Source organism: Micromys minutus (assembly GCF_963924665.1).
Source record: "Micromys minutus genome assembly, chromosome: 3".
NCBI classification, from domain to species: domain Eukaryota; kingdom Metazoa; phylum Chordata; class Mammalia; order Rodentia; family Muridae; genus Micromys; species Micromys minutus.
Genome location: NC_137972.1, coordinates 67937022 through 67959900, shown reverse-complemented (window position 1 = coordinate 67959900; position 22879 = coordinate 67937022). Strand labels below are relative to the sequence as shown.

General features: G+C 47.8%; 1 protein-coding gene across 2 annotated transcripts in view; it reads left to right on the top strand.

The window, feature by feature from the left end:
- The window catches only part of ALDH1A3 (aldehyde dehydrogenase 1 family member A3), a gene marked incomplete at its 5' end in the record, with an annotated part of 33880 nt that extends 16375 nt beyond the window's left edge, over positions 1-17505 (top strand). For both annotated transcript variants that reach the window (XM_080914908.1, XM_080914907.1), the window contains 7 exons: positions 1305-1418; positions 2511-2613; positions 4125-4309; positions 8084-8248; positions 9986-10143; positions 11414-11488; positions 17167-17505. In XM_080914908.1, coding sequence (XP_080771034.1) covers positions 1305-1418; positions 2511-2613; positions 4125-4309; positions 8084-8248; positions 9986-10143; positions 11414-11488; positions 17167-17239 — 873 coding nt within the window. In that variant the 3' untranslated portion in view covers positions 17240-17505. The remainder of the gene's footprint in view (positions 1-1304; positions 1419-2510; positions 2614-4124; positions 4310-8083; positions 8249-9985; positions 10144-11413; positions 11489-17166) is intronic.
- Between the last annotated feature and the right edge of the window lie 5374 nt (positions 17506-22879).

Sequence of the window (22879 nt, the reverse complement as noted above, 5' to 3'; positions counted from 1 at the left end):
TTAATATGCCTTAAACAGCACAGTGGCTGGGGACTTCCAAACCTCCCAGCTGCTAACACACTCTCCCCTCTGATACTCCTGAATTCTTTCTTACTAAATCCAGATTCCCTCCTGGCCTGCCCGGAGCCAGGCCTGCACCCCTCCAGAGCCATGATCCCGGACTCCTACATGTTGGCAGTTTCTCAGTCCTGTACTTCATATGCCTGGTCCTTCTGCTTCCCCGACATGGCAGTTCCAAGTTCTTCCTCTTCCCTGGGTTCCCTTGCCCAGGAAATTTAAAGTCCTGCCTCTGTCTCCCTGTCCTGCCATTGGCTGCCAGCAAGTTATTTATCAGTTAGAACCAGCTGGGGGCAGGGACCCTTAGTGTCTCACACAGAGATTCTTGTGCAATTTGGGAACCAAATCCACAGCAGAAGGATGTCTCATTTTACCTGGCCAGAGTAAGATCTGACATTGGCTTAGCAAGAACATAGGTGCCTGAAGAGGGGGTGACCAAGATACCTTCAACACACACACACACACACACACACTCATACACACACAATCACACTCACACATATACTCCCACTCATACACACTCACACACACACTCATACTCATACACACACTCATACACAAACACTATCACACACACTCACACACTCAAACTCATACACACACACTCACACACACAGTCACAGATTTATATGTTGACAATCACACACACACACACACACACAGACTCACATATGACCATTCACACACATACCTTCCCACACCTATGCTCACATACTCATACAAACACATTCATAAATAAAAATGCTTGCACAAACCCTTTCTCTTACATCCCCACAGACACATTCTCATACAGGCACATTCATAAGCACATGTATACACCTTCAGGCATACAAGCATACATACACAAACATGCACACACATTCTCCCCAACACACACACACACACACACACACACACACACACACACACACACACACACACGCAGGCAGTCTTATCCAAGAGGGCTACTGCCACCTAGTGGTACCTCTGACCATTTGCTCCTGGGCCTTGTTAGGATCCTGGGTGCGGTCAGTTCTGCATGTGCCTTCACCCAGCCAGCAGCAGAGGATTGGAAGACCAGCATGGGGGTGGAAGGCTGCTGCAGCTGCTGTGGGTGCATCCTGGACAGTGTGTGATCAAGCAACGCTTTGAGGATGCTGTTCTGCTTGGGGACATTACAGAGCTACAACTTTTGACCACCCCTGCAAATAGGTTTGTAGTGGGGTGCTGTCTGTCTGACCCTTTGATACCATTTCTGTCCCTCTCAGGTCGGGTTCCCTCCGGGTGTGGTGAACATCGTGCCAGGTTTTGGGCCCACGGTGGGGGCAGCAATCTCCTCCCATCCACAGATCAACAAGATAGCCTTCACTGGCTCCACGGAGGTAAGCCCTCTATAAGCTACTGCCAAAGCCAAAGTTCATTATTCAAGACCCACGGGCGGTCGTTTCCTTGGGAAGCACAAATACTATTTGCTTCTCTTTTTCTAAATCTATTAGTAAACTATTAGAAAATGTTCCAGTTCCCAAACTAAATAAACAGTTAATAGAGCTTGGAAGCCTTAGAAAACATAACTGAGAGATAAGATAAAATAAAAATGAAAAACATCCATCGAGCAAACAATATCATTAAGATGAAGAGATGATAAATAAACTGGGAGAAAACCAGTTGGACAGCATGTAGCTCTCCAAATGTTTATATATCCTTCATATGTAAAGAGCACCTACAAATCAATTTTTTAAAGGAGAAGACAAGCAGAATGTTGGGGGGGGGAATGGACATCTCTGAGATGTCTAGTCCAGCCAGGAGCCTGCTACCCACACCATTTCTGCTGTCCCCTTTGGCAGCCAGGGTGAGCATCGTTAGAGACTCTAGTAAGGATTAGACTTTGGCCTACAGCCACCATTCCCTTCCGTGGTATTTAACAGGTCCTGGCAATGTGGATACTGAGCTATCCAGCTCAAAGTTTCAAGGTCTGTCTTGATCTCCCGGGTCTTTTCCAGCTCTGAAGCTCTTGGTGCCTGGCTAAACTTCTTGACAGGATAAGTCAGGAGGCACACTGGGCCAGGCCTGCATCCAGTTGGGTCCTCGGGTCTCAGAGAGACCCTGTCAGGGTATGTGGGAAGGTGGGCCTGTGGTACCTCCTCAGCTACTGATTCCCATTCCTCCCCCCAAGGCGAGATCAGTCCTTAAATGGTTCTAGAGAACTGGTCACGTGTCTTCGGTGTTTCCCTGACTTGACAATCCTCTCAAACCAGCACCACATCCACATTGAGAGAGTCTCAGCTGTTACTAGTGCCAGGCTACTCAGCATGGTGCCCACTGGAGTGGCCAGCCTGGTGAGCCAAGGCTGTATGACAGTATGATACATCAGGTCTGGGGTGCTTCAGTGAGGCAGGTGACCAGGACGCCCACCGCATGCCTGCGCACGTCTGCTGCATCGAAGAGTTAACAAAGCCTATTCTTTTACCCTGGAGGTTGGGAAGCTGGTTAAAGAAACTGCCTCCCGGAGCAACCTGAAGCGGGTCACACTGGAACTGGGGGGCAATAATCCGTGCATCGTGTGCGCTGATGCCGACCGTGAGTAGCTGGGGCAGTGGGTCTCTCCCCCCTTCCTGTGTTCAAGACCCATGGAAAGACCATCTACACTTTCCTCACGGGATGGGCCTGCCATCGTCCCCCACAGGCCCATTGGAGGGCAGAACAACATTGCTGAGATGGGCAAGCGTGTGGCTTATGGGGACTGCAGGGACCGCATGTGAAGGCTAAATTCACCTTCCTACCCCTAAGGAGATAGAGGAGGCTTTGGGGAATCTGTAGACAGTCCCTCCCACAGGGCCCCCTCCGGACCTTCAAGACACTATCGCTGATGGGTTTTTAGGCTCTTGGAAGAGTTGAAGTATTTCTTGTTTGTCTGGGGACATGCCAGAGGACAAACCAAAACAGTGCTCTGGGTGTCACTCCTGTGTGACTCTTCGCTGGCAGAGCCACCTGCCCAGCATCTGGGCACAGTGTGCGTCTTGCCAGAGTTGTGCGACACAATATTAGAGTGCCTGTATGTTATTGTTGGCTCTGATGTCCAGAAGAAGGCAGACAGGACCGCGTTGAGCATTCATCGGCCTGAAAACTGGGTCACCTATCCAAAGGTGTGACTCCTCAAAGACCTGAGAGCACCTGTGCCTTAGAGAAGAGCCTCACCCACTGTTCATGCGTGCCAGAAATCCCTGCCACAGAGAACAAAGTGTGCCGTTCCCTGCTCAGATAAGATTTGGAATCGCAAATAGCCCTCAGAAAGAATCACAGGGGCCCCATTTCTCACTAAGATATGGAGGACTGGTCCCTTTCCCTAAAGCTGATTTTCAGTGAGAGAGAAGGGTGAGGAAGAACCCCAGGGAGGCTGTGGAGAGGGACTGCCCATCTCTGGCTTGAGCAATGTTGCTACTGGAGTGGCTTGGGACAGTTTTGTATGTAGCCCTCCTGTGACCCACATTTTAGGATGGGTACTGTTTTGTGTTTCTCCCACCTGCTGTCCTTTCCCTTCGTAGGGGCTGGTTTTCCAGGGTCATGAAAACAGAGCCTGTCCCTTTTTCCCTCCAGCCTCCTCCTCCAGGGAGCACCAATCGCCCAGATTAAATCCTGACGTAACGCTCAGGGTGATGCGCAACACTGTCACTTCCGTCATCCTTCCTGGTTCCCATCAGGAACCAGAAAATGAACTGATGACCTCAGAAAAGGCCATATTGGCCCCTGGCCCAGATGCAGGAAGGTCTGGGACTGTCCTATTACAACCCTGCTGGGATACAGTCTCTCCAGGGACAAGAAGGATGGGGTGGGGGGCTCCCTGGACAGTAGAACTGGAGAGCACTCCTATTCTGTGCTCTTTAGCACATCAAAGGCGCTAAGAGAGCCTTCCTCTCCAGACTTCCAGAACGCAGACTTGGTGGATCTAAAATCCCTTCTCCCCATCCTCCCCTCTGGGAAGCCCTGAGAGCAGTCATCTGGGCCCTGTTTTCTTGTGGGGGTAATTAGAGCTACAGCTGTCGGGCTGGCTGTAACAACTTAATGGCTTCCTCTCCTCCCCCGACCCCCAGTGGACTTGGCTGTGGAGTGTGCTCACCAGGGAGTGTTCTTCAACCAAGGTCAGTGCTGCACAGCTGCCTCCAGGGTGTTTGTGGAAGAGCAGGTCTACGGGGAGTTCGTGAGGAGGAGTGTGGAGTTTGCCAAGAAGAGGCCGGTTGGAGACCCCTTCGATGCCAAAACAGAGCAGGGCCCTCAGGTAACCCACCGACGGTAACCCACTGACAACCGTGTCCCCGTGTGGGGGTGGGGGCAGAAGTATGGTCACAGACAGGATTCCCCCTCTAAGGGAAGGAATCAGCTTGTACTGTCTACTCACGGCTTTTATTTAGAAGCCGATGGAGCTGCTTCTGTCAGGAAATGGATCTGTATTCATGGGAATCAGGGAGGAGCCAGCGGCTCCTGTACACAAGGCCCACAGCCTCCTTGATATGGCGACCTTCAAATCTTATAGATAGAGTTCCCTGAACCCCGCAGAGGGGGACGGTCAGGATATGACTGACAAGCTTGACTTTAGGGCCTTCAAGGTCACATGCAGTATAGCCTGAAGTAACCCTCAGTAACCAGAGGGTGGAGAGACTCTGGGGACAGGGCTGAGCAATGGGAACAGGTTTCTGCAGGCCTGGTTTGAGAATTCGAATGGCTAAAACCATAAGGCTCAATAACATCTGTAAAGCGCACGTCCTGTGTGGCTTTCTAAGAGTCCGTGAAGCCCATGGATGGATATTTAAGAGGGCCACCTGGTCGTCCCTGCACCACTGCAGCGGACAGTGGTGGCAACTCTGTTTTTGCCAGGCTCCTGCTCAACCCTCCAAGTTTCCAACCATATCCACGACTCACTCCCTGGTGTCTATCCCGGAAGCACGCTGGATTGGCACCAAATGTTTACACTGGAAACGTCTGAGCTCAAAGGAGGCTCTGCGGCTTTGTTCCTTCCAGCCCTTGGTTTTCCTCATCTGGGAAATGGGATGTGTAGAGGGTATAGCCCCCCCCCCCCAAGGAAGAACTCAACAAAGGGAATAGACTTATTTTAAGGCAGATGCTCTGACTGGCAGCTCTCCCCGCGTGGTTTCATGGAATTCTTGTCAGTCTTAGCTATTCTGTGTGGAATGATGGCTGGGAGGGGGATTTTCTGGCCAAGGTGACACCAATCTGGACTCCAACCCATATACTCTGTGGCTCTGGTGTCCCATGTCCCTGGTGGGGAAGCTGTGTACATTCCTTATGCACAGCCTCAACCACAAACTTCACAGTCCTGTCACAGGGTGGTTGGTCTGTGGTCTCTGGGCAAACGTGGTCACAGACCAGTATCGAATTCGCCAATGATAGCATCAATCTGGAACAGGTAGAAAGCTCTTCCTCCTGACATTTCTCCCCTTTGCTCCCCAAGTCTCTGCTGTGGCATTTCTGGGGAGCAGGTCACAGAAAGAATGTCTGTCCACCCCACCTGGGCTCTGCTGTGCACAGCCCCTTTGGAGCACACTTACCAGACACTATTTAGGCCCCTCCTAAAACCTGTAAGGTTTTACTCTGCAAGGCTGTCCAGCTGCCTAAACACTCCTGTGTGTCTTGGGCCCGTGGAAGAGCTTTCTGACCTAGACCAGGGGTGGGGGGCTGGAGACCGCTTGCTGGAACATTCCATCATCTTTTGGGTTAACTTGGCAGCCAAGCAAGGAAGCCACCTGGCCTGCTTGGGATCTGGAGGCGTCCTCTGCAGAGGTCCTGTGGGGGCTATCTTTTCCCACTTCTGGTACTGTGCCCTGTCCTGTCATTTCCCTTCCTGCCAGATCTTTCTTCCTGTGCTGTAGGCACTAGCTGACTTGTCACGGATGGCTATTAGATTTAAACAACGTGTTTATGAGGGCTCATCGGGGGAAGTGGAACATGGGTGTGTAGGGGTTCTGACAGGGACCCATGCCGACTGCAGAACAGATGGGGTCCAAGAATAGAACATAGCTCCAGCCAGCCAAGACCTGAGGCCTGATGAAGTCCCTACAGTAAGCTATGGTGGCCCCCTAGGAGGAGAGAGGGGTTTTGTAACATAAGGACTCCCCAACACACTCACATTGAAAAAAGTTTTAAATGACATTTATTTTTTAATTTGCATGTGTCTACACTTGTGTATGGGGAGTACACATGCCTCAGCACACATGTGAATACCAGAAGCTGTCCATTTCTACTATGTGGATCCTTGATGGGCCCAGGATTGAGCTCAGCCAGCACCATTATTTGTCTCAGCATCTCACCGGCCCCATCTGGAACTTTTGAGCCAAAATGTGGTTCACCCAGAGAAACGCAGAGAGGGCTGGTAACTGGATGTATTTGGGTTTCTTTCCTTACCTTTTGTAGGTGTATAAGCACATTGCTCTAGACACTAACCATGTACAAATGACTAAAGGGGTTCACTGTCTCCACCCCCATCCACTCTACAGTGGGGCTCCCATGGTCTTTAGCCCTGGAGTACCCCTCCAGGATTTCCTTGCAGGTAGTCAAGCACATGTGATTATGTGCTTGGATTTCCTCCCCATCTCTGTGTGGAAGAGATCATGATGGCTCCACCATCTGATTATTGTTCCCTAAAAAGAATCTCAAACTTTCTGTACCTGAAATGGGTTCACTTGCTTTTCATCCTTTTTCTGTATGTGTGTATTTGCGGTGTGTGTGTGTGTGTGTGTGTGTGTAGCCGTGTGTACATATGTGTGCACATGCATTGTATGTTTGTGTGGAGGCTAGGGGTCAAGGTCAGGTTCTTTCTCTGTTGATATACACCCTATTTTTTGAGACAGGATCTGTCACTGAACCCCGAGTACACTGAGTAGATGAGATTAGCTGACCAGCAAGACTCAGGGAGCATCTTGCCTTTACCTCCCAAGTCCTGGGGTCATAGATGTGGGTCACTATGTCCAGTTTTTTCCCCCATTTGGATGCCAGAGAGTTCGAGTCTTTCTGTTTTACTGACTGAGCCATCTCTCCAGCCCTGGTTTTTATTTTCTACTTAATGTTTCTGGACTGAAACCATATCTCCTATCTGAATGTCTCAGTAACTGTTTTTGCTTAAATTCTGTCTTTCTCAGCCTGGGAGGGAAAGAACTGACAGTCGACCGATCACAATACGAGCATGTGCATTTGAGGAAGAAGATAGGAAGAACATCCTCCCTGTTGAGCCATCCCCAGAAGAGGTGGCCCTTCGACATCTAGTTATAAAACTGTGTCCCCCAACCTGGGTGTTAATCTGTGGCATGTGCCATAGGGCACCTTTAGCCAAGAAGGAGACAGCAGAAAGTAGAACATTTCTGACCTCTTTTCCCTCCAGCTGAGAAGCAGTACCCAGATCTTATCGTGAGGCTCACTGCACTGTTCCCAGGGGTGTTGCATCCTTGCTCCCTCCTCTGCGCCGTGATAGGATAATTACAATCAGTTCCTACCTCAATCTGTAGCAAGCAGGTGTGTAGCAAGCAGGGCAGAGTTGGCAGGCAAATATGACACCACCAGACTTGAATTCCAGCTGAAAACTGAAGATACCTTAGCTTAAGTATATATCAAGTGCTGCTTGGCATAACTAAAAGCTACCACATATTGTGTTTCTGGTAAGTACATTAAGCCGGGCATCCCATTTTTACTTGTCAAATCCGGTAACGGTAGCAGAACGCCGAGACCTGAGAGAACAAAATCATCCTCGTATCCATTTCACCCTTAGCCTTACCTCACAGCATGAAGAAGGGAACCAGACATGAGAGTAAGGCCTTGGGATGGAGATAAAGACGGTGACCTCCCTGTGGCTCTGGTGTTCCAAAGAGCACGGGTTTGTGCCGGAGAGGACTCTGCCCACGAGGCTATCTGTTATCGGATCTAGAACTTGACAAGGACACGAAACAGAGGAGGACCTGCTGACAGTGCTGAGGGACACCGAAAACATGAGACCACAGTCCCCTCTTGGAAGAAAGCAGTTATAACTCCCTTCCTTGTCTTGCAGATCGACCAAAAGCAGTTTGACAAAATCCTCGAGCTGATCGAGAGTGGGAAGAAGGAAGGTGCCAAGCTAGAATGTGGGGGGTCAGCCATGGAGGACAGAGGACTGTTCATCAAACCCACTGTCTTCTCAGATGTGACAGACAACATGAGGATTGCCAAAGAGGAGGTAGGGAGCATCTACAGCCAAAAAAAAAAAAAATCTGAGGCCCCAGGGGTCCTTCAAAGAAATCTGAGGCCCCGGGGATCCCAGGATCCCAAGGACAAGCAGTCTCATCTCTGGGTGGCTCTGCTGTTACTTGGGGTTCTGGTGCATCTGGTGAACACCAAGGCCTGAAGCAGCCACAGTTGCCCAGCCCTGCCTCCATCCTCTGTTAAATGGTTACTAGGCAGCAGCAGCCCAGTTTCTTCCACATAGTTACATGCACAGCCCCAGTGTGACATCTCTGAACCTTTCGGGTAAGACCAGGCACCAAACTATGGATTTGGAAACAATGGCCTCTTCCCACTCTTTAGGCTGTCCCGAAACAAGTATCCCTATGGGTCCCAGCTAGAATTGTCATTGATTTTCCTGCCACATTTGTTCTTGAGGATGACAGAAAATAAGCAGCTTCCCACTCCGGGACGGTGTAAATCTCCCTTTGCCTCTTAATTCCTATGTTAGACACATAGCAGCTGTTCCTGCAAAGGATTAGTAAGAAGGGAGTCCGAGGCCCTCTCCAGCAGTTTCTCAACCTGTAGGTCAAACCATCACTGGGAGTGGGGGGAGGGGAGGAGTCAAATGACACTAAGACCCTCTGAAAACACAGATATTTACGTTATGATTCTCAACAGTAGCAAAATTACAGTTACGATGTAGTGATGAAAACAATTTTATGGTTGAGGGTTGCCACAGAATGAGGAGCTGTGTTGAAGGGTTACGGCACTAGGAAGGGTGAGAAACACTGGCCTAGACCTTCTGGAGCATTAGAGGGGGGGTGGACATACGCCTCCCTGCTAGGGTATCTGACCGTTTCTCCTTGAGATGTTGGAAGTTTCCTCGCCTCCTTGTGAAGGTGCTGAGCTCAGGTCTCTATGCCCTTTGTAAAGTGATTTTGCTGTTACTGCTGTTCTGTACACTTCTTGATGAGGTGTCCCAAGTAAGCAGGGACACCATTTCCAGAGACTGCATTGTCCTGACGTGTAACTCCACCTCCTGCTGCCTCAGTCACAAGCTCCCTTCAGACTCTCCTCTAAATGGGCAAACTTGTGCCTTCTCTCTGCCCTCTTTGCTGTGTGACTATTGTGCCATTCCATCCCCTGAGACCCTCTATAGAAATAGTTTAAGTACCTTCATTGAGTGACAGAGACACCAGGAATGAGCCGGGCATGGTGACACACTCCTTAAATCACAGCAGCACTCAGGAGGTAGAGGCAGACTATGTGAGTTTGAGGCCTGCCCAGTCTATAAGGGAGTTCTAGGACAGGCAGGACTGTTACAGAGAGAAACCCTGTCTCAAACAAAACAAAACAAACAGATAAACAAAGAAAAGCCCACCAGGAAAGCAGCGTTCATCCACTGTGAACACCCTTACAGAGAACCTTCCAGAAATCTAGCCAGTGCTTTCCTTTTGTACACCCCTGTACATGAGTCTTCCCAAAGATCTAAAGCTGGAGGTTCTCAGAAACACCGCTGTCATGAGGGGAACATAAATACAGTGTATATTCTCGGATTGTTTTTTATTTTTGTTCATCTGAATTCCCTTATTCGAATTTCAGCTATCAGACATTTATAGAGGTCTCTGGGGTTCTTTATCCTTAGGGGAGGTGCTCTAGGGCTGTGGAAAGCCATAAAAGCTGGGGTGCCTGCTCAGAGCACCCCATCTCATCTCCACTCACATACCTCTCTCCTCATAATTAATCACAGATTTTCGGACCAGTACAGCCAATACTGAAGTTCAAAAACCTGGAGGAAGTGATCAAAAGAGCGAATAACACCGACTATGGGCTCACAGCAGCCGTGTTCACCAAAAACCTCGACAAAGCCCTGAAACTGGCTTCCGCGCTGGAGTCAGGGACCGTCTGGTGAGCCAAGCGTGCACCCTGAGCATTCGTGTTGTCCAAGCAAGTAGCTTACTAGTTTCACTTTCCTAGTCCCGTCAGCAGAGGCTATGTGATGTGCTCTCACTGTTAAGTGTGCTGTCGATTGTCCTCTGAAGTGGGTACCCTGTGCAAGTTAAGTCCTTCATGTTTCACATGAAGAAATCAAGGCATAAAGAGAGAAGGAAGGACTGGTCCAGAATTACCCAGCTAGTACAGTTGACCCTCAGTGTTTACCTGCAGAGATTCATCTGCTGAGAGACCAAACTTGATGGCTACTCGAGTCCTTTGTATGTGCAGGTAGCTTAGGCACATTTTCCAGATAGTTGGCTGGCTTGTATTATCTTTCTGTCTGCCTGTCTGTCTCCACCTGCCTGCCCATCTATCTAATCTATCTAATCTATCTAATCTATCTATCTATCTATCTATCTATCTATCATCTATCTATCTGTCTATCCATCCATTCATCCATTTATCTAACTATTCACCCATCATCTATCTATCTATCCATCCATCCATTTGTCCATCCAAGTATCTATCTATCTATCTATCTATCTATCTATCTATCTATCTATCTATCCATCCATCCATCTATCTATCTATCCCATGCTGGTACTCTGACCCAGAACCTAGAAAAACATTTTACCACCAAGACACGCCCTATCCCTTCCTGCATACATCTACATGTTTGGTAACACCTAATACAATGCTGTGTTGATACTTGTTGTACAACATTGCTTAGGGAGTAGTGGCAAGAGAAAAAAATGAATTCTGCACAAAAAACATTGGGTCTGAAGGTGGTTGAATCTGAGGGGCAGAGACTATAATTATCATGGGTCACTGAACATAGCCCAAGAGGCTTCAAAGCCTGGATCTTTGATACACTATCACACTACCTCTCTGATTTTGTCTCTGATGGATTCTTAAGTCCACAAATAACTAAGCTACAAGATATGGATGAGTATAATTCTGCAGAGAGTATACACATGCCCATCTTCTAGATGAATAAAATGAGACTCAACGAGGTTGAACAAGCTTGAGTCACACTCTAAGGAAGCAGAGCTCTGAGGTTGGGCCTGCATCATTTCACAGCTAGAACAGGAAGCAGGGGTAAAGAGCACATAGGGAGTGTACTGTGTTTGAATTATTGGAGCTTTGCCCAAAGGCTGTGCATTGGGTATCATCATACTCCAGTGTCTTAAGATACAGGGAAATGTTCTCCAGGTAACATAGGCATCTTTCATTCTTGGTCTAGGATCAACTGCTACAATGCATTCTATGCACAGGCTCCATTTGGTGGCTTCAAAATGTCTGGGAATGGCAGAGAACTGTAAGTATTTCTGACCCCTCACTGACCCATCTGCCACAAGGCTGGTGTTCCCTCAATGCTCCAGGTCTCTCCCTTCTTCTCTCCTTCCCATCCTTGTCTTCTTCTAAGCTCTATAACCAACTTGTAGCTTCAAATTCTTCTCCTGCCCAGTGCCATCACCCTAGTGACATTCTATAGTTCTTACGTCTAGGCTACCAGGATGAGGGTGTGGCAATCAACTGTCTCATGACACACATCTATCTCCACTTTGGGTAGAGAACACGGACTGGCTCAAGTCAGGCTCTGAATCTGCCCAGCTTTGCTTTCAGAGCCCGGCAGAGGCTTTGGGGACATGCATGGGTGACTCCACTTCCTCCTGGATACTTGGGGTGGTAGGAGGGCTGTGTTATTCCTCTATGGTCTCGACAGTACATTCTGAGCCTGAACAAGTTCCTCTCTGTATCTTCTCTGCCTGGCCTCTGGTGATTCAACGATGCAACATCTTACCTCTGGCCCAGGCTCAAAGTTGGATGGAGTGTCCCTGGGTGAAGATGCTGTGGTCCCCAGCTGCACACTGTCTTCGTTTGCCTTTACTGTGGTCCTGGGTTTTATTAGCCAGTGTAGACAAACATATTAGTAGGCTCGGTGTTCCTGGGAAGTCATCTGTGACAACACCCTAAGGCTGTTCCTGGACATTTCTGAGCGGACATGTTCTTCTTTTTGTTTAAACACTTTTTGTCTTGTATACACAAATGCATTGCCTTTTACACAGCCAAGAACAGATCTTGGGTACTTCTGAGCCTGGGCATTAGCAGAGATACAGAACAGCTCTCCTGAGAGATTCTTAAGCATGTTGTAGTGGAGAGGGGCTGGCTTCCACTGGTTTTTGACTGATCTACATGGAATTGGGGCCCCTTATTCCACTTCAGTTCTGTTTGTGTCCAGTCATCTGCACATGTGAGCAGAAAGCATAGAATGTTCTTTGCCCCCCCCTTTGTTTCTATGACTGAATTACCTCAGTAACTTATTAATTCTTGGCCACAAAGACCTATGGCAGGAGCTTGGGGGTTCTCCCTTGGCATCACGATGTGTTTGCCATTTTGGAACCTCTGCTTTATAGCCTCTCAGAGAAGCACTTGAGGATGAGAAGCCAGAGCCACAGTCATCTGACTTCCCGCCAGGATCCTCCAGTGGTAACAAACCTGGTGAGGCTGGCATTTGCTTAGCACATACTCTAGAAGTTTAGTGAAAGCTCCTAAACAGTCATTCGTGGCCTTGTGGAGAAGGGTCCATGAGAGGGGACAACAGCTTTCACATGGACTTAAGGGGTTGGTAGGTCATAAGAGTTGAGAACAGGGTTGGAGGAATGACTCAGCCATTAAAGGCTGAGCTCACAACAAAAGAGACAAGAGTTAAAATTAATCTGGTTCCTTGGCCTTGGGCTTGAAATTCCCAGAGCTTGATAGACAAAGATTACTTGTGCCTTTTCTTTTCTTTTTTCTTTTCTTCTTGAGTTTTGTTTTGGGAGATTTTGTTTTGTTTTAGTACTGGGACTTGATCTCAGGCCATGCATCATGCCAGGAAAGTTCTCTGCCACTGAGCAAACCTAGGAGTCATCCCTGTAGACCTCTTCAAATGAAACCACTGGAGCTAATGTGGTCATTTGTCTCCCCTGGTCATCTCTTTTCAGCCAGACAGGCTGTGAGGGCTAAGGAACTCATACCTGTCACAGCCTTCCTTCCAGAGGACAGAAGGCAGCAAGTACAACAGTCCCCTAAGTGCAGATCATCTGGAAGGACACAGAATGACCAGAAGGCATGTGGAGACACCCACTGCCTGGCTTTTCCTAGCATCACTAAGGATTCAATGCAGGACTTTCTTACCTGGGCCCCTCTTATCCCTGGGTGGGGTCTCTGGTCCCTATTCCTGCCACAAACTTGCTTGGGGAAGCTCACAGACTTCAGCCATGTTTCATCCTGATGACTTTCATGCAGAGACTTTCTTGGATGTCTGATTTTGGTTTTTCTTTTTTGGATCTTGGGCATATATTTTCTCAAAGGTTTTTTTAATGAAGTATTTCAAAATCATAATTTCTATTTTCAGTTGTTTCAAATTAATGTCTCCATGTTGCAACAAGTTCCCCCTTTTTTATGCTGGAGCACCATATGGAGTATACCATGGTTTTCCCCAAACTGGTTACTGGGGTTGGGCTGGTTACTGACTGCACATCCTCCAGTCCTCCAGGATATGTGTCTGGGCTGGTCTCGGACAGAGCCTGAAAACAGCTTGGTGCATTGCTCCCCATTTCTTTGATTTTCAGTGTAACTACAGCATACAGCATCCAAGCCAGAGAACAAAACCCCATACGGCAGAGATGTGGCAAGTTCAGGCCTTCCTCCCTGGCTCTCAGACCCTCTTATTAGAGGGACCACTGTTCACTCGTTTTGTGCGATCACTTATTGGTTACCATAGCAAATTATTTGGTTTGTTTTTGTTTTTCTAAAGTAAAAAAAAAAATTATCTTAAATTAAAAAAAAACATGTTAGTTTAAAAAATTGTAATGGTGGAAACAAAAATGAACCTAAAACTAAAGCTATTTGGAAATGCACTGGCTCTGGCTTGTCTTGTATGGCTCTGAAAGCTCAACCCTGGCCTCCCCATAGGCTTTCTATTTCCCAGCCATACCTCTGAAGACCCAGTAGCTGACAACAGTTTATCTCAGGCCATATCCACGGAGGAGCCTGTAGGCATGAGGCAACTGTGGTGGTCCTACAGTTTCACAAAGGACGTGTGGGCTTTGATCTCTTGGCAATTTTCTTCTTGCAAATATTTGTTGAGCATCTTTACTGCTCTGAGCTTGGTGTTAGGTTCTGGGCGTTTGTCAGTGGATTGCTATCACACCTCTGCATCCTTGTCCTCACGTGCATTGGAAGAAAGGCTGAGCTCTCAGATGGCTTTGGTGGCTCAGGTAGAAAGGACTGGGCGAGGGATTGGAGGAAGACAGCAGGAACTTGAACCAGGGAAACAGATGAGGAAGTAAAAAGAAGGAGGAGGAATCTACACTCTGTTTCTTGCAAAAATGCTGACATTTCTGAACATGTCCAACTGGAGCTACTTTGGGAATATGTCGTCCTGTTTCTTTGCTAGATGGGTAAATTACTAACACTTAGAAATTTTGCAAAGCAGCACTACATAAACTTGAAAGTTTATGGCATATTTTCCTTTAGATACTCATAAATCCGGTTATTATTTTCTGTTTACTGATGTGGAAGCAAACTACTTTTTGTTCTCCAGATGGGTGTTGGATATCTCCTAGTCTTTTAGTGAAAGCCTCCTAGAATGGATGTTAGTGTTATTTCCAGAGGATTTTTATCATTACAAACCCTGCTTGTATACTTCTTTGTGTGTAAATATTTACACACATAGGTGGAGTGATGGTTTTCAGAATAAATTCCCAGATTTCAGTGCTTGGCTGCATGAAAGCAGTTCTGTCTCTATGTGGGTTCTCATTTCTTCGGGTGTGAGATGTTAAATGTTCCCTTTCACACTTACTGGAATTTGCATTTCTTTTTCTGCAAACATGAGCATGTCCTTCATGGAATTTTCCCTTTCCATTGTTTTGTAAGAAAGAACGCTCAGTACACTGATAAAAACAGCATATCTTCTTAATGGTAACATTACTTATCCAGCATAGAGTGAGTTCTCTCTCTCTCTCTCTCTCTCTCTCTCTCTCTCTCTCTCTCTCTCTCTCTCTCCCCCTCTCTTTCTCTCTCTCTTTCTCTCTCTCTCTTTCTCTCTCTTTCTCTCCATATATATACCTGAAAAGGTGTGCTGGTGTTCCCATGGCACACCTCAAACAGTCCCAAGGATGCTGATTGTCTCACTTAGGGTTTTACTGTTGTGAACAGAGACCATGACCATGGCAATGCTTACAAAGAACAACATTTGATTGGGGTTGGCTTACAGTTTCAGAGGTTCAGTCTATTATTATCGTGGCAGGCAGCATGCAGGCAGGAGGTGTGAGTTCTACATCTTCATCTGGAAGCAGCCTAGAGGAGACTGTCTCTCTTGGACTGGGTGGAGCTTGAGCACTAGGAGCCTCAAAGCCCGCCCACACGGTGACACACCTCCTCCCATAAGGCCACACCTCCTAATAGTGCCACTTCCCATAGGTTATGCATATCCAAACCAAAATGCTGATGAACTTGACTAATCTACAATGATTCTGAGCCCTAACGGCTCTTAAACCTAAACAGGCATCAGAATCACTCAGAGAATTTACTGAACACAAATGTCTTGACTTTGTCCAGGGAATTGATGATATCATAAATATATTAGCTTTTTGATACTGTGAAATCGGGGTTGTACAGCATGCGATCCCGTATTCTGCAGAATAGATTCCATCCCGTATTCTGCAGGAAGATTCCATCTTCCCTGCTAGCCCAGTGGTACCTTTCTGTGTCTGGTCTCAGTTCTGCTCAGCTATTAAGGGATGCTGAGCCTTCCAAATAACCCAGAAATCTCTCCTCCCCTTCCTCTCCCTCCCTTTCTCTCTCCCTTTCTCTCTCTCTCTCTCTCTCTCTCTCTCTCTCTCTCTCTCTCTCTCTCTCTTTCTCTCTCTCCCCTTCCCCTTCCCTCTCTATTCTTTGAAGTCAATTGATTAGCCACAGGATTTTCACCTCCAGCATCAGGTCTCACTTGCTGTGTAACCTGTTTTGTTAGGACAGGGAAGTAGGGTGAGGATACCTTTTAGTATTTTGCCTACCACAGTAGGCCTGGGTGAGGCCCCACATCTGCATTTCTAAAATGTTCAGAAGTAAGGCTGATGATGCTGGGCTTACCCACAGTATTTCAGGTCTCAGGGATGAGATGGGACTGTGGCTCAGACCTTTAGTACAGAGGCTGAAGAGGACATCTCCTTACCTAGTCTGGAACCAGAATTTATTGGTTTTGGGTTGTGTTTTTTTTTGTTTGTTTGTTTGTTTGTTTTTTCCAGCAAACTCTAAGAGTGTGCTATGGGTTCTGGAAAGGGGGTCTACTCCAGAAATGGTCAATGATGCCTAGGAAAGATCTCTGGTCCCTATAAGATGTAAGAGAAGGAAATATTCCAAAGATGCTAAGCTGAGGGACATCACCTCCCTGTTTCTAGTCTGTGCCAGTGTCTGCTGCCTTTCCCCTGATTCTGACCTCTTACAGCTGTTCCTGTCAGAGCCAGATGTCTGGGTGGTCCCTTGGCCACCCCCTCGAGCTTGGACATCACCTTTTCTGTCTCTGCAAAGAGTAACAAATTACCACTTGAAACTTATATCGTTGGTGTGGTTTTCACACCCCAGATCCCCCACCCCGCCATTCAGTGCACAGACCTCTCTTCTATAACCACCTCCCCCGGCACAGAGAACTTACATTCTTTTGCTTTCTTCTCTCGTTTTCCAGAAGCAAACCCTTAGTCCTTTTAACTTCAACAAAAGCACCACATGCAGGAACTTAGCATTAAACTCACATTTCTAGTTCCTGACACGTACTAAGGGCATTGTAGAGCTTACTTACTGCCTTTACTATGTCCAGGCACCACAGTGTCCTGTCACAAAAACTCCCACACTCAAGCTGTCTGACAGGATGTTCGGGTATTAGAGGAGTTTTCCCCAGAACTGTGAACTAACAGTATGGACTGCCCCGCCCCCACCTTTCTGTCATCACAGAGGTGAATATGCTCTGGCCGAATATACAGAAGTGAAAACCGTCACCATCAAACTTGATGAGAAGAACCCCTGAGGGATAGACCGGTGTCTTCCTCAAAAGCTGGACAGCTGACCAACCATGGCAACTCCAGCTCGCCACACGCAGGAAGCAGGACCACAGTGCTCAGCTTCCCAGGACCCCTCTCTTCTGGACACTCGATCTTCTGGAGTTCAATGGTTTTGATTTTCCTCTCACACGCATGCTTTATGGACCACACTGCGGGTGGCCGATGTTATGTGGGGAACTGCAGGCCTGCCTGAGGAGGAACTCTTACCCAGCTCTGACTTTGCCTTAGACTAAGTGCAGGACCCCCGCAAAGACATCCAGCGCTCTTACTATGAATGGTCTCTGGAGTGTCCCATGGTTAATTTAAATGCTTTTTGACCCCAGTAGGGATGTGGGGTGAGCTCACTGAAGATCCTGTGATCTCCTCGGGGTCATCTGTGCACAGAACAAGTCCCTCCTCATTCCGAGGGGAAAGGTGGGACTATTCACAAGCAAAGGATTCGTGTTGAGGTGGAGGAGGGTTTCAGTGACCCAGTGTGGGGGATGTTGGGGAAGCATATGCCACAGAAAAACACCAGAAGCCTTTGGTGTGCAGGGGTGCAGGTCCTAAGAGCTGCATATAAACACTGACCATGGGGTTCACCTTGAAAACAATCCTGGCTTTGGAATGACCAATCAACATCCCAAAGCGTCTGCCCTACGGTTATGAGATGGTCTTTCATAACTGAGGCCCACCTTAGGCAGAGAACTTGTCACCTATGCCCCCAAGGACTCATGTTACCAGAGCAAACCCTAGGCAATGAAGCCTCACATTTGACCCCCAGAACCACCATTCACTTCACAAATACCTGTATCTACCACATTCGATATAATGGGCACACTTTCTTTTTCCCTTCTCCAGCCCCATTACCTTTTCTAGATCAGTGACATCCACTGAGAGACAGCTGCCACCTCAAAGCCCTGTAGTCTTATTTCAATATCCCATCTGGGCTTTCATTTTGGATTGGTTAACAAGTAACACCTGGATCCCATAGGGGATCTGGGCATCTCAGTTACACTATTAACATTTTTCCTTTCCTCTTTGCTATCTCCGTATGATGTGCAATTCCATGTTTGAACTTGGAAAACTAAAGTGGCCCCCATAAGGCTTTAAGGACAGAACCAAACTCCTCGGGTAGACAGCTGTTTGGGTGCTTTTGCTGCCAGTGGCATGTCCCTCCCTAACAGGACGTTGCATGCTGACATTTGAGGGTCAAAGTTGGGCTGAGCAAGAGTGAGAACTAAGCCTTCTGTCAGAACCAGTGCGTGCATAGAGAATAAGATGTACGGACTGGAATTCTCAGTCCTGTCAGAGACAAGCAATATTCCATTCACCGTCTTTCCTCCCCCAGCATGTAAACTATCGTAACTGGTTAAATCCGGATTTGGCCTCGTACACTGAATTTTCAGCATCTCAATATTTCTAGGCAGCACCTTTCACTATATACATTAGAGGGTTGCTATCTTTCCATTGTACAATAATGCCTTTAATATGAAATGTTACATTATTTATAATTGGTATCATTAATGTATCTTTTTTATAGCTGTAAGTACACAGAGGTGGTATATTTAACCTTCTGTAATATACTGTACTTAGAAATGAAAATCTATATAATGTTAGATTTCACTTCTTTTAAGGTTTGCCCCTGTGGTATGGTTTTTGAATCAGTTAGACTCGGGGTTTTGATTTAACTTCAGATTGTGTTCAGCAATGGAAAAAATGGACAAAATAAAGTTGGACGTTGAGAAACATTTTTTTTCCTCATTGAAGGGCTCACCCCATTTGAATTCTGTGGCGGGTCTTCCTTCTCTTTCTGAGACTTCTGTGCAGTGTGGCTCTGGTAAGGCACCAGCAATAATAAAATCACACTCCTCCAATCGGTCACACACACGGCTCTTCCTGACAGTGGCAGCCATTCCTATAGGCTTGCACGGTGAAGAACTCCCTGGCTCACAGGCAACAAGTAAGGTGCTTTCTGTGCTGGCCAAGGCCTCTTTAATCACAAAGCAGCAATTACAGGGGCAGAACGTGCTGATTTAGGGGGAAATCATCTTGTCCCCGAATAGTAACCGTGTGTTTATTTTTGTGACTTTCTCTCTATGATGATCTAAGGGTCTGGACTTAGTTGATGTTCTCAGGCTCCTAATTGCCAAGAAACATCAGTTACTGGGTTATAGCCTGGCACTGCTGCCGCAGCAGAAACCTTCACTAGGTCTGGAAAGATCAGACTGTGAGCTCAGCATCATGAGTCCAGGCAACTGACACGTGTGAAAAACATCACCCCCTTAAAAATTGGTGCAGAGGGTTGGACCAGATCTCTCTCGGTATGCATCTGCACATGGGTTGCTGTATTTATGAACACTTCGAGTCTGATCCAAATGTGAGCAGAGGCTGATATAAAAATGGCGTCTTCTATTGCCCGATGAATTAGAACATGTCTATCTGAAGAGAGCCACTCTGGAGACGTGTTTGAGTAAATGTGTATAAGGGTGTGCAGGTGCACTTGTATGCCCGAGTTTGGCCACAGTCTCTCAAAGAAGGCATTTTGGGATGTTCTCGCTTCATCTCTTGGTGGATGCCTAGTTTCTAATATCTACACCTTGCTAGAATCTATGTAGCCGACTGTGATTGTAGGTGGAGATTAGGAGACGGGGGCATCAGACAAAACTGAGCATTTGGCTGAGTAAAAACAAGCACCAGAAGACAAAAAGAACAATTTCCCGTAAACCTTCAATTAAAGCATGCCTACCAGGTACAGTCGAATACTGTAAAAAAAAAAAAAAATGTCCTATATGTGTCGAATGTTCCAGATGTTTTGTTTGCTTGTTTGTTCGTTCGTTTGGTTGTTTAACACTGAGCAGTTTTCCTGACCTATTTCTAAGCTTGTTTAAAGGAGAAATTTTCTTGCCACAGAAGTATTGGCAAACACAAGTGTTGGTCCTGACTCTAGACATGAATTTCCCTTTGGTAACGCTAGGTGGCAGTGTTGTATGACCTGAGGGCGCCACCAAACCTGGCTCATTCAAACTGCTGACGCCATGCCCTGCAAATTATTAGGGACTTTTTTCCGTAGCAGTCATATTGCTGGTCTTGCTAATTGATCTGAGGACTTCAGTGGCGTGGGCAGGATTGCAGAACTGCACCTACATTTTTGGAACGGTGTTCCGCGGAGGAAAAGAAAAACGAACGTGGGAGAGCTGCGAGGTAGTCCCCTTGCCAAGTAGGGATTGCAAAGTCTCATTCTAAACAAATACTTGAGGTGTTCCCGAACTATCTCAGACGGCCCACAGCTTCTCAGATTCTGTGAACTATCTGTATGTGTTCTTTACACACGGTCTCGGGAATATTCGTTGTTACCTTAGCGGTGAGACGCATTTCTGGGGAAAACTGGAACAGAATCCGAAGCTTGCCTGCCATGAGTGTAAAGACGCGTTTGGTTATTACCTTCATTGGCATCAACTGACAACATCCCACCTCATCACCACAAGCAGACAGGCAGGGTGGCATGCGCCTGGAGCCCCAGCTACTCCGGAGTTCGAAAATAGAAAATATCCATCAGCTAGTAATATCCTTGCAAAGGTCCGTAATTAAGTTAGCAAGCTCCGGTGGTGAAAACGCGCAGATTACAAAACACCAACTTTTAAAACGGGGTTTCTGTACTGCCTCCTAAAGACTTGCACACACATCAATATTCTCGTCCTTTTAATATTTACGGCCAGAGTATATGGCCAGCATATAAGATCAAAGTTAATCTGTTACTAGTGCAGGGTAGGAAAGGCGCAACCTTGTCACTGTGCCTGTCCCCAGGGAAAGCAGCAAAGCATTCAAATTCGGTGAGAACGTCACAAAGTCTCAGGACCCCAGCGTCTACCGAGGCACAAGAGCAGCGAGCTTGGTCACCGACACCTTCCAGCTAGGGAAACTGAGGCAAGCCATCCAGGGGACCACGTCCCTATCTGCAGAGGTCGGGGGCGGCCGACCCTCTGGCACTGCCCCGCTTCCGCGCCACCCGCCCTCTCCGCCCGCCAGGCGGCCCCAGGATTGAGGAAGTGCGCCTGGCCCCGGCGGCCAGAGCATTGCTAGGCAGAGTACGCTAGGACCCGCAGGCCCCGGTCCTCTGATGTCGCTGTCCCGAGGCTCCGGGACCCCGACGCCGCCGGTAAGTGCTGCTCCAACCTGCGCCCTGCCCGGGGACCCCAGAGAAGCCCGTACCCCTAGATCCAAGCTATGCCCGCAACACCACGTCCCGCGCCCGGGTCCCCGCGCGCAGCCGCGGTCGCCTGCTTTGCGCCCTGCGTCCTGCGTCCTGCGCTCCGCCCCGCAGTCCCTCTCCCACCTCAGCACCCAGTACCCCGGGCGGCCGTGTGCTCCGGACCCCGGCCTGTGTCCAGCACCGCACCAGCAGGTCACATCTCGGGTGGGCGTCTGGATCTCGGGGTGGCCAGAGTCTCTTAGCTGCCTGTCTGAGCTGCCCCGCAACCCTCACCCTTTGAAGGGTTAATCGAGTGGGGTGCTGGAACCCAGGAGTTTGGAGACGCGGGAGGGGGGGCGGTGCGGGATTGGAGCCTGGCGGGGGCGGGGAGCAGAGTTCAGAAACAAAAGTAGGAAACACCAGAGTGGCTACAAAGTTCTTTTGCGTTTGAAAAAAAAAAAGCCTGACTTTTAACGAGGTGGGGGTGGGGTCTAAGCGTGGGTGTGCACGGGAGTGCGTGGGTGCGAGTGGCTGGAGGCAAAGGCCCAGCAAGTCTCTCCTCGGGCCGGGCAGCCGAATGGTGCGGGATGGGCTGGAAGTCTTTCCCCTGCTCCACGCCTGGGGCATGCTTCTCACCCTCTGGTCGAATCAGGTTGGTTACCCTCTCTGTTGCTTTAGTCTGATGCAGTTTTTAATTGATGAGGGCAAGGATCCCTGGAGGGTAAGGGGTGGGGAGAAAGACAGCAATGGAGACTCTGAGGATGCTGACTGCCAGTTCAGCCGGCTTTTAATAGTTTGAGGCCATTACGGTTTTTTTTTTTTTTTTTTTTTTCTCTTGCATGATTCTCGCCCCTACAAAAAAAAAAAAAAAAAAAAAAAAAAAAAAAAAAAAAAAAAAAAACCGAGCAGGATAAATAGGGTCATAAGGGCCATGCTCTTAGCAAATTCTTGCCACAGGACCTATTTTTTAATGGGTTGGTCACTCACAGGCTCTACGTTTTGGAAAACCTTAACGTTGAATTCTATCTGTGATTTGGTTTTCATTGTCTTTGCTCATGTTCCAGAAGAATATGGTGTGCCAACACCTAATTTGTCTCTAGAGGAGCTTTTACAGTCAGCTAAGCTTTTCCTTCCCCCACACCTCCGTCAGACTTCTAAGACTCCTTAATAGCTTAGATATAATTATTATAAATAAATAAACAAACCAGCTAGGGAGATGGCTACGTGTGCAAAACACTTGCTGGTCACGCATGAAGATCTATTCACATAGAGGCAGATGAGATATAGGTGTAATCCCAGCATGCCCTACTTCAAGATGGAGATTTCCGGGAAGCTCATTGGTCAGCCAGTTTGGTGTAGGCAACAGTGAAGAAGAGACCTTGTCTCAAATATGGTGCAAAGTAAAGACCACAGCAGAGGTCATCTGATGATCTCA